Genomic DNA, 11,524 nt, shown 5'->3' on the forward strand with positions numbered 1-11,524 from the left:
CGTATTGGGTGTCCAGGAGGGAGCCATGTGGAGGAGCTGGATCAGTGTCTTCTTCCCAGAGGAAGTTCTTTCCCTGGCTCCACAGCACTGGATGCAGACCCTGGTTCCTCACCCCTGTATGGGATCATGCTATTCTACCCCATAGCACCCTGCTCTTCCACCATGTCAGATGATGGATGGGCTTCACCCTGCCCAGGGATGCATTTGGGATGCAGAAATTCCCCCAGGGCTGGACCAGGGACCCTGATGGTTTCTCCAATCTGTCCCTCCTTCAGCTGGACACAGAAGCCAGTGATATCCTCAAGGAACTGCAGGTGAAACTCAACAATGTCCTGGATGAGCTGAGCCGAATCTTTGCCACCAGGTACACCTGGCTGAGAGGATGTGGGTTTAGGGATCAAGGAACTACAGGCAGGGCCTGGCTGGGTTCTCTGCTTGACCAAGCAGGTCCTGGGCATGGCTGTGGGAGATGCTAAGCTGCCTGAGCATTGTGGTCCCCAGTTTCCAGCCACACATTGAGGAGTGCGTGAAGCAGATGGGTGACATCCTGGGCCAGGTGAAGGGCACTGGCAATGTCCCTGCCAGCACCTGCAGCAGTGTTGCACAGGATGCTGACAATGTCCTGCAGCCCATCATGGACCTCCTGGACAGCAAGTGAGTGTGGGGCCAACAGGGACACACACATTTTTCAGTGATCCTGACCCACCCTGGGAGTGTGGGGGACCTGCAGGGTCGGGATAGCTGGGCAAGGGCTGGCATCAGGGGTGCTGTGCTGGGACATTCAGCTCCATCTTCTCTTTGCAGCCTGACACTCTTTGCCAAGATCTGTGAGAAGACAGTGCTGAAGCGAGTGCTGAAGGAGCTCTGGAAGCTGGTGATGAACACGATGGAGAAGACCATTGTCTTGCCTCCACTCACGGACCAGACGGTGAGTGATGGTGAGGGAGACCCTGGTGCTGGGACTGGGACCTGTGTGGGACATTGCTGGCAAGGTGCCCTCACTGGATGCTGGAGAAATGGCCTCCCTGAACCTGCTTCCAGCTCATGGCCAGGGAGAAGACGGAGAAGGAAAAAGTTATTCCTGACCCAGGTGCTCAGTGCAGTCTAGCATGCTCTGGGCTGGCTTTGCCAAAAGACATTCCTGCCATCTTCTGGCACCAAAAAGGGACACTGGGCCTTTCCTCTCCATCCATTCTTCTGAGCTGGGGGAGCATCCTCTGCCATTCTCAACAGCACCAGCTGTGACCATGGTCTCTGTGCCAGGAGGTCAATCAAGAGGCTCTCAGAGTGCAGGGAGACACTTCATGTCAGCCTGGCTGTGGGGCTGGGATTTCTTGGGGAGCAGGGACTGGCATCATGAGGATGGAGGTGATGTGGGTAACGAGGGGCATCCCCCTCCAGCAAGGCTGGACTCTTCCTTACTCATGGGCCCAGCAGGCTCTAGGGGAGCAAAGCAAAGTCCCTGCTTAGAAGGAGGTTGCCTACAGGCCTTGAGGCTCTGTATGGCATCCCTGTGCCTCTGTCCTCCCCAAATGTAGCCATGTACCCCAAAGCTTCCTGGGACAGCAGTTCTCTTGGAGTCAGGCAGGAAAGTGACACTGAGGGCTCTGAGCCAGCCACACCTCTGTCCTTGTCACTCTAGGTGGCTTTTGTCCCTATCACAAAGCTGAGTTTAGGCTCTGGAGCCACTGATCTCTGCATCACCTTTCTGGGACTGTGGGCTCCTTGTGCTGTGTCTGTAAAGGATATTGGTGACCTGTTACCCCTTAGTGGTGCCACCTCACTGGTACCTTGTCTCTGCCCAGAGCCTGGCTCAGGCCAGCCTTGCATTGCTCCCAGCAAATCTAGCAGGAACACTGGTGCCACTGGGTGCCAGTCTCCATCCCAGTCTCTCTCTGTCCCTTCCCAGCCATGTGTTGCTATTCCATATTCTGGAGGCAAAGAGCCCTGTGCAGGGTGCAGAGGAGGTGGCACGTACGTGTGGGTCTGCTGACCAATTGTCCTGAGCAGAGGCAGTCCTTGGAGGGGGCTGTGCTGGGCCTGGTTCCTACAGCAAGGGACAAGGCTGCCTAGGGTGGCTCTGGGCTCCAGCCTAGGGGTGGCTGTGCGGTTTGGTGACATGGAGCTGAGTGTCAGAGCCAAAACTCACATGGGATCTGCCAGCTCTCTGCAGCTGAGTGGCCTTGGGGCAGAGCCAGGACTGGGCAGGTTGGGCTGGGGGCACTTTGGGGCTGTGGTGGCTGTGGCAGGGCATAATGCTGAGTGCTGTGGCATGTCAGATGGGGGCATCCCTGTCTCTTCCACCCCTTCTGGCTGGCAGGGGTGGGGGTGTGGCTGGGTACCCAGCTGTGGAGCAGCTGGGGATGGGGAGGCTGGAGAAGGAGGTGGGCACTCATGTGATGGTTGTTCTCTCCACTTGTTCCACTCGCCTCTCAATGGCAGATGATTGTAAGTACGGCAGCTCCTTGTCTGTCTGTCTGTCTGTCTGCTGTGTGTCAGTCCTGGCCTCGACGGTTTTTGTCTTGTGTGGCTGCCCGTGCCCTGCCCACTCCCTCCTTTGGCTCCCAACTTGGTCCACCTCTGTGGTTCCCCATTCTCATGCTGCCCGCTGGCTCCTGGTGGGTGTCTATCCACGGCCCCACCTGGGTTTGGAGGCAGAAAGCTCCTGGGCAGATTTGTGATGCCTGGATGTGGGGAGGTGCAAGGCTTGGTGGTGGGGAGAGAGGGGACAGTGATAGGGCAATGTCACATAATCAGAGACAGCCAGACCCAGGCTGATGTCATCTTGCTCCATGCCGAGGGTGAGAGAGGCCACTGGAGACACGAGCAGGGGGGTGGCACGTGCCGGGCAGCCAGGGCTGCTCTTTCTGACCCCTTCAGCCTCAGCTTCCCTTTGAGGCCTTGGCTGTGGCTGTGGCTGCTGTGGGGACTAAGGGAGCACCTTGCTGGTACATGAGGGTCCCTGGCCCAGTTGCTCAGCAGTGGGCAGGCTGCTGGCACGAGTTGTGAGATGTTTTCTGTGGTCTGGGTATGGCCCTGGGAGCCCAGATTGGGTTCTCGGCATTGCTGCTGGGTCTTTGCATGGCTTTGACCGAGTAATTTCCTTCTGTCTACTGCTCAGTTTGTGGCCATGGGCTTATGCTCTGCAGGGCAAGAAAAGGGCCATGGCTGCCTCCAGTCCTGCTCCCCCTAACTCCGACTGGCAGAAACCTTCACAGGCAGAAGCAGTGGTGCAAGTGCAGGTGGTAGGGTGCTGGATGCCAATCTCTGAGGGAAGAATGGTCCCTCCTGTGTCACCCAACACTTTTTGTTTTCAACAGCAGAGTTTGGAGAGATCCAGGCAGCCTAGGGCTGAACCTCCCCTCAGACCTCACCCCATGTCATTTCTATGGGGTACAATATTCTCACCCTGTGCCTCAGTTTCCCTCCAGGGCAAGAAACCCTTCTGGCTGCTGCACTTGGCCCTAACTGTGCTGCTAGCCTCTCCTGCAGGCTTCTCTGTCAGCTGACCCCCTTCCACCCACTCCTGATTTGGATGTGCCCCAGCCCCACCCTGAGAGCTGGTTAGGAACCCCTCTTGTTTTATACTGTTGTTCTAGCTACTGCTGGGCCTGAGTCAGTGTGGGGTTGTCACTGGGCCCAGCACTACTGTGAGCATCTGCTGGGGTTGAGGGAGAGTGTGGAGGCACCAGAGGCTGCCCACACAGTGCCAGCCAGCACCTGCCTTCCTATAGACCAGCTGGGACCTATCCCCTGTGGGCTCAGCATCTTTGTATTCCAGCAGGGATCAGCTACCTATAAGCCCAGCATCCCAGTGTGGGGACCAATTCTCTCTCAGCGCTGCTGCATTCCAGTGCGGATCTGCTGGCACAGCATCCCAAAGACACCAGTCCCTCGCTGACTAGTATCCTTCTGGGGAGCATTCCCTCATGAGCCCAGCAGATCAACAGTGACCAGTCCACTATTGGCTCTGGCTTCCTTTTGGAGCTCAGAGATGTCTTTGCCACCAGCTTGTGGCCACCCAGTGTGCCCAGCCTTGCCCTACCTCCTTTGTGTCCCATCTCCCACTCCTACCACTCACCCTCTGACGTTGCTTCTACAGGGCACGCTCTTGAGAAAACATGGCAAGGGGACAGAGAAGGTAAATAGCTGTGGGCTCCATATGTGTCACTGCCCCGTGGCCACTCTTGTGGCTCCACACCCACCTGCTGTGGAGGTCCAGGCTTGTCTGTGCTTCCTCTGTCATGCTGTCTGGATGTGTTGCCTGTGTGCCATGTTGTCATGTTGAGGTTTGCCATGGTGTCTGGCCGTGCTGCCTGCGTGCAGGACAGGCTCAGTCACCTGTTTCTGTGTTGCCTGGGGCAGAGAGCAGGTCTTTTGTGTTTAGCCCCTGTGGGTGGGTCTGTGGGGTGTTGTGCATCCCCAGTAGGCAAGGAAGACACTGCCTCATGGCATTCTGCAGGTGTCTGGCTGGCACAGTGTGTGGAAGGGGGTGCTCGAGCACCAGAGATGCCAGATGCAAACCTATCCCAGTGCTGGGCACTCAGGAAGAAGTAAACTTGAGGATGCTGAGGAATGTGCAGGGTACACTGGGGGTCGTGGTGCTGCTGAGATCCCCTGAACTTCTGATCCTGCTTCTTCTTGATGATTAGGGGGCCTCATCCAAGTCCCAGAACTTGCTAAAAGGGTTTTGTCCAAGCAGGCAGCTCTGCCCCTGGGTATTTTCACTGCTGGGTTGGGGGCCTAGCACAGCTCTCCAGGCTGCCTGCTCCCAAAACCCAGATCACAGGAAGAGCCAAGCTGGCATCTGTTTGGACAATGGCTGTGGCTCCCCCAGCTTCTCCCTCCTCTCACAAGGGGTGCTGGGTCCTGCCCCAGTTTGTGAGCATGCTGAGCAAGCTGCTTTCCTCCACCTCCTTCTACATCCTCAGCCCCAGACAAGGTGAGGAGCAAGCCTGCCCTGGCTCATGAAGAGACTTGGAACACTCTGCATAAGTTCACTGGCAAGTGCCCAGGTCTGAGCCTTTGCAGGTGCTGAACCAGTCTCACCAGGAGAGAACTGGGTGCTGCCAAAACCCACATAGCTGGGGGATGTGGGGGGCCTGGGCCCACAGCTGACTGCTACTGGGACCACCATTAATTGTCCCTTGCTGTTCTCTTCCAGAGCAGGGTGAAGCTACCCAGTCACACTGAAGTAAGGATATGGCTCTTCTGCTCCCCACTTGGCTCTGGTCCCTCCTCTCGTCTCCTGGTCCCTTGACCTGTGTGCTGTGGGATGGGGGGATCCTGCATCACTACAATGTCCCGCCGTGCTTTGTTTGGGTGACACCAGTGTCCCCAGCTCCCTTTAATGGGACAGAACATGGGGTGGGGGGAGATGTATGATACAAAGGGATAATGTGGGGTAACAAAATGAGGGCATGGGGGAGCAGATCCCTGCCGAAGGAAATGTTTAGTGGTATAGATGCCTCAGTTTTTCATTGTTTGGGAAGGACAGGAGCCTCTGGTGCCAGGAAGGGGAAGGAGGTAGGAACCATTGGCTCTGCCCCACTGGAGCCCAGTTTACCCAGTTGCATGCTGCACACTGTAGGGCTCGAGAAGGGGAGCTTGTCCTCAGCATGGTAAGCAGGTGCCAGGCCAGGGAGGTGAACAGGATCTGCCTGTGCCATGGGGCTGCATCCCTAGGAGCTGTGCTGGTGAGCACCATGGAATGTCATCAGGGTGCCCAGCCATAGGGGAGGCAAAGCAACAGGGCAGGTGAAGGCAGCCAGAGACTCTCATCTGTGGTGCTGTCTGAAGTGCAAAGGGGCCATGAATCTCTGGGGCTGAGGCTGGAAGTGGGCAAGGGTCTGGGTGGCAGGGGGGTGTTTGATTTGGCTGCCTGTGTCATGGAGTACAGGGCGACCACACCACATCCTCCTTGTGCCTGCTGTCCCCCTGCACTCGCTCTCTGCTCCCCTGTCCTGGTATGACACAATGTCCATGCAGTGGCAGTGGTGTGCCATGCTGGGCTCTGTTGGATGTGGAAGTGGCTGCTTGGGCACTACAGGGAGCAAGATGGCACCTTTGAGCCAAATTGTTTGTGCTGAGCACGGTGTGAGTTTCCTGGTGCCAGGGTGATGTCCTGCCCCCAACCACACAACTATTCTGAGAATATGGAGGCTGGGATGGGAGCTGCCAATGCTGCACCTACATATCCATACTTGGCATGGCTGGTGGCCCTTGTGCCTCTCTGAGGAGCACCCCTCCAGCCCCCTGGAACCTGGGGAGCCAGGGGAGGTCCTGGAGCTGCAGCAAGCTCCTGGCACTACGTGCCCAACCTGGCCATGACATCTCCCATCCCAGCTGCTCACCAGGAGCACTCCTCTCTCTTTGCTCTCTGCAGGGCACACAGATGATTTTCAATGCAGCCAAGGAGCTGGGGCAGCTCTCAAAGCTGAAGGTGAGGGCTAGGAGGCTGGGCTAAGGGTGAGGGGGGGCAGGTGGTTTGAACCCCAATCTGTGCTAGCTTGGGTGATACCTTGTGTGTTGGCAGTGGCACTGTTGCACACCACCTGGTGCCTATGTGCTGGCATGGCTGGGGCAAGGGGAGTGGTGCCCTGGTGCCATGCTGAGAGCAGGATTTGCACCTGGCAGGACCATATGGTACGAGAGGAAGCCAAGAGCCTGACCCCAAAGCAATGTGCAGTGGTGGAGCTGGCACTGGACACCATCAAGGTGAGGGCACTCTGAGGGATGAGGGGCTGCCCCTGAGGGTTCTGGCCTGAGGCACAGACCTAGTGGGGCACTGAGGAGGCTCAAGCAGAGCTGCTGAGAACCCTGTGGCTGTCTGCCTTCTGCAGCAATACTTCCATGCTGGTGGTGTGGGGCTGAAGAAGACATTCTTGGAGAAGAGCCCTGACCTGCAGTCCTTGCGCTACGCCCTGTCCCTCTACACTCAGGCCACTGACCTCCTCATCAAGACCTTTGTGCAGACTCAGGCTTCACAGGGTAGGATACTCTGCCCTGACCACCCCCCCCTGCCCTGCCAGTCAAGCTGTCCCTTGGCCAGGACCACACCCTGCCTCTGTCACAGTGGGGTTAGGGGTCCCAGCCAAACTTGTAAAGGGATGGGAGGGATGAGTGGGGATGGAAAGGCTTTTTGCTTCCATAGTTTGCAGGTGAAGAGGGTCCATGGGTGCCTAAAGGCAGCCTGGCACTCCTAAATCCCCCACCAACAAGAAGAATATGTTTCCAGTGCCAGCACATGTCTGGGCTGCAACAGAAATGAGGCCTGTGGTTGGGAGAGAAGGTCACCCTCTGGCATGCTGATTGTCCCCACTGGATGGCCCCTGTGACCCAGCACAGACACTGGTCCAGTGCTGCCTTGGAGCTGCCAGTCTTGCCTGAGTGGTGCCAGGATGGCCAGGGCTCAGACCCCTTGCAGGATTGGCTAGATCTGGATGCTGTGCCAGGGCCTGTCCTGGGCATGCTGGGTGCCCCACACACTCCATGATTTTGGATCCACCCTTTCTTTTGTCTCTTGGCCACTCAAGCGGGGGACAGAGATGCCCCGTGGCAGCCATGGGCATAGTGCCTCAGCCAAGCTTGTTTGTGTCCTTGTGGAGTGGGATGTGCATTTGCTGTCTGTGCATCTCCTGCAAAGGGGCATCTGTCCTGTCTGTGCCAGCTATGTGGAGGGGGTGGGGTTGAGTCTGGTGGGTGCCAACACTCCTGGGTGCAGTCTGGCCCCAGAATCCCCTGGGCTACGAGCTGGGTGGCACCCAGCACTCCTTTGCTGCTGCAGTGTTGTCTGGATACTCAGCCGTCCATCTGTCTGCAAGATCTGATCTCTCTCTCTCTCTCTCTCTCTCTCTCTCTTCTCCTCCTCTTTCACTGTTCCTGTCCCTCATGCACTTTGTCTCCTTCCTCCTCTTTGTCTGCGCCATGTCTGTGTCTCTTCCTCCTTCCCGCTAGTTCATGGTGGGAAAGGCATTAGGTTTACCCTTAGTGAAGAGATTTATCCTGAGAAGGGTACGTGTGCTGCTCACCCACCCTGCGCCTGCCTGCTACTGCCAGCCTGGGCTAGGAACAGTTCTAGCACCATGGGCTGGTGTGGCCAGGATCCCCTTCTTAGCACCTCTGTTCTTGGAGACTCCTAGCTTGGGCTGATCTGGAGCCCACAGATGTACTCTCAGAGCCACTTTGGAGGAACTGTGCTCAGCCATATTGACCACCCCCCCAGACCAGGGAGGAGGGCTGTGCCCCATGGGGTTGGGTGCCCATCTTCGCTTGCAAGGTCTGGGCACCCTGCATTGTCCCCTTTGGTCCTGCCTGGGGGTCGGGCCCCTGCCACAATTTCTCTGCAAACTGGGCAGCTGTTCCTTTGGGCTGTGTGACTTCAGGGGAGGCTGTGACTGTCCCCCTCCCATCCACTTTGCTGCCAGGAGGACCATTACCAGCCTTGCTCTGGCAAGCTCTGTCTGCCTGCATCAGGAATGAGTCCAGCACCATGGCCCAGCTTGACCTCCACTGCACCTTGCCAGAGGGGCTGGGACTGCACCCCATGCTTGGCCTCCTGTACCTAGACACCCCCCCTTGCCCACCATTGCCTCCATTTTGGCTCAGCATGCTGCATTGCCCAGGTGGTGGGTGCCTGAGGGGATGGGGCACCAAGGATGGGACGGAGGATGAAGGTGGATGGAGAGGAGAGTTTGCCATCCTCTGCCTTCCCCCCAGCCTGACACCCTTGAACCGGGTGAGAGATGCAGTGACACGTGGGGCTGTGGCCTCCTTTGCACTTTTATCCACCCTGGGAGCTTCCTGCTGTGCTCAGTTTGATCTTGTTGGCCCTGTCGGACCCATAGAGCCTGTTCCTCTGCCTTGTACCCCCTCCTTCACTCATGGATGCATGCAGCTCTTGGGAGAGAGGGTGTGAGCTGGGCTGTTGGTTGCAGGTCACCCGAGTTCCCCAGGCTTGGGAACCCCAGGGCTTGATGTAGTCCCTAAATTGAAGAGGAGACAAGAGGGGACAGTCAGCCCTGAGCCCGTAGCAGGGGTATGGCCACCATGTGGCACAAGGGCCAGACTGAGTCTCTACTGCCCAGTGCAGGGCCCATGCTCATAGCTGTGCATAGAGCACTGACAATGCTGCCCCTACCCCATCCCCTGTGCTCACTGTGGTGATACCTGAATCTCAGCCCCTGCCTGGGCAAGGGGGACACATTGGTCCCTGCTTATGTGGGGTGGGATGACAAAGAGCCATCTGGTGCAGCAGATGTCCTTCCACAGCCCAGCCTGGTCCCAGCCCCAGCCATCCTTGACAGTTGCTTCAACTGTGCTACTGTCCCCAGAATTCTTTGGCAGAGGCCACATTCGGCCAAATCCTACTGCTCACCCCCTCCTGCCCTGTGGTGGGTGACATGCCTCCTCCAGTGGGGTTGGTGGTGGGTAGGGGACATTAGGAACACAGAGGGAACAAGCACTCATGTCTCTGCCCTTTGCCATGCAGGCTCTGGTGTGGATGACCCTGTTGGGGAGGTGTCTATCCACGTGGAGCTCCTCACCCACCCTGGCACTGGCGAACACAAAGTCACTGTCAAAGGTGGGTTCTGCTGGATGGGAATGCCAGGGTCTGGCAGATGACAGTGCCCTGCGAGCCCCTCATGTCCCCTTCTTTCAGTGGTGGCTGCAAATGACCTCAAGTGGCAGACATCAGGCATTTTCCGGCCCTTCATAGAGGTCAACATCATTGGGCCCCACCTCAGTGACAAGAAGAGGAAATTTGCCACCAAATCCAAGAACAACAGCTGGGCTCCCAAGTACAACGAGAGCTTCCAGTTGTGAGTGCACTGCGGGGCTGGGGATATGGGAGCATGCTGGAGATGTGGGTGATGTGGAGACCCCTTCCTCCTGGGATCTGCCACTGAGTTTACTTCTCCCCTGGAGATGTTTGAGATGTTTCCTCATGGGTGAAAGCAAGGACTGTGAAAAAAACCCAAAACAATAAAACCCACAACTTTTTTAGGGGCTGGGTGGGGGGTGCTGTGACAGAGCTAGGAGGCCAATACTGCCTGTGCCTTAACCCTGCAGCACGCTGGGGACAGAGACGGGTCCCGAGTGCTACGAGCTGCAGGTGTGTGTGAAGGATTACTGCTTCGCCCGGGAGGACCGGACAGTGGGCATGGCTGTCCTGCAGCTCCGGGACATCCTGCAGCGACCTGGCTGTGCCTGCTGGCTGCCCCTGGGCCGACGCATCCACATGGATGACACTGGCCTCACTGTGCTCCGCATCCTCTCCCAGCGCAACAACGATGAGGTGGCCAAGGAGTTCGTCAAGCTCAAGTCAGACACACGCTCGGCTGAGGAGGGCAGCAGTTAAACACCTTCTACCCCACCTCCCTTCTCCCCTTTCCTACAGCATCCTCCAGCCATGTATAAGCCATAAGAGTGGCCACAAGAGGAGTCTCCTTCCTGGCCCTGGTGTGGGTGAAAGGGGAATGTGGCTGCAGTGACAGACCCCCCCTCTCCATCCCTCCCTTGACCAGACTGGCTGGGTGACAGTGCAGAGCATAGCCATGCCCCCATCCCACCCTGATGGGAAGATGCTGGGTTTGGTGGGGGCTGCAGGGAAGAGCTGGACCGCAGGTTGGGTGGTGGGACAGAGTTGCCCCTTCCCAGCCTGTCTGAGATGGAGGAATCTCAATGGCCCATCCCTGACCCTACATGTCCTATCCAGTGCCAAACCTCATCAAGCAACAAAGGGAGATGCCTGGGATGTGTGTGTGTATGTGTTTGTGTGTGTGTATTTCATCCTGCCCAGGGGTGTTGGTGAGTGGCTGGCACAGCATAGTTGCCTGTTGTCCCCATCCCTTGAGCATTGTTGGGTGCCTGAAGGGACAGGGAGGTTCCCACCCTCTGAGCATCCTGTAGATATGTAAATAGTTGTACATACACAGGGCACCTGGACAGCTGTGTTTTGCACCCAGAAGGGCTATTGGGGCTGTTGGGTCAGCAGGTGCAGCCCCTGCATGCCCTGCACGGGGTCCTTTCCCTGGCTGGCAGCAGCATCACTGGGACCAGGAGTGGCAGAGAGCAGGCCCTGGCCCATAGCCTGTCTTCCCTGCCTTGCTGCCATTGTGGGCTGCCCCACTGCTGCCCCCAGGGTGCCAGGGCTTGGGGGTGAGGGCTGGCAGCACTGGAGCAGAGAGCCTCGTCCCTCTTTGCTCTGGCCCCTATGCAGTGCAGCAGCACCTGTGAGAACTCCTTGGTGCAAACAAGACCCTTCCCACTTCCAGCCTGGAGGACACCCTCCCTCCCCAGTTTCCCATTAACCACCATTTGTGTGTGATCAGTGGTGTGTGTCTCGTGCGAGTGTCTGAGAGGCCAGGATGCGTTGTGCTGGTGATGACCACCCCAGCTGGCCAGCTCGCCCTAAGTATTGGGGAAGACAGAGTCCTGTTGACCCTGCAAAGTCAATCTAGATCCCTCAGTTCTGTCCCCATCCCAAAACAGGGTACCCTGACTAGCCCTCATGGTCCTTTTC

The 11,524-nt window shown here is 57.5% G+C and overlaps 1 protein-coding gene across 1 annotated transcript in view; it reads left to right on the forward strand.

Moving 5' to 3' along the window:
* UNC13A (unc-13 homolog A) overlaps positions 1-10,360 on the forward strand; it is a 36,054-nt gene extending 25,694 nt beyond the window's left edge. The window contains exons 33-45 of the mRNA XM_054396348.1: positions 276-364; positions 502-654; positions 805-928; positions 2,443-2,448; positions 4,103-4,141; positions 5,165-5,194; positions 6,386-6,442; positions 6,637-6,717; positions 6,843-6,990; positions 7,957-8,013; positions 9,491-9,583; positions 9,662-9,821; positions 10,072-10,360. Of these exons, the coding sequence (XP_054252323.1) occupies positions 276-364; positions 502-654; positions 805-928; positions 2,443-2,448; positions 4,103-4,141; positions 5,165-5,194; positions 6,386-6,442; positions 6,637-6,717; positions 6,843-6,990; positions 7,957-8,013; positions 9,491-9,583; positions 9,662-9,821; positions 10,072-10,360 (1,326 nt within the window). The remainder of the gene's footprint in view (positions 1-275; positions 365-501; positions 655-804; positions 929-2,442; positions 2,449-4,102; positions 4,142-5,164; positions 5,195-6,385; positions 6,443-6,636; positions 6,718-6,842; positions 6,991-7,956; positions 8,014-9,490; positions 9,584-9,661; positions 9,822-10,071) is intronic.
* The last annotated feature ends 1,164 nt before the right edge of the window (positions 10,361-11,524 follow it).

The sequence above is a fragment of the Indicator indicator genome, chromosome 36 (genome assembly GCF_027791375.1).
Source record: "Indicator indicator isolate 239-I01 chromosome 36, UM_Iind_1.1, whole genome shotgun sequence".
NCBI classification, from domain to species: Eukaryota; Metazoa; Chordata; class Aves; order Piciformes; family Indicatoridae; genus Indicator; species Indicator indicator.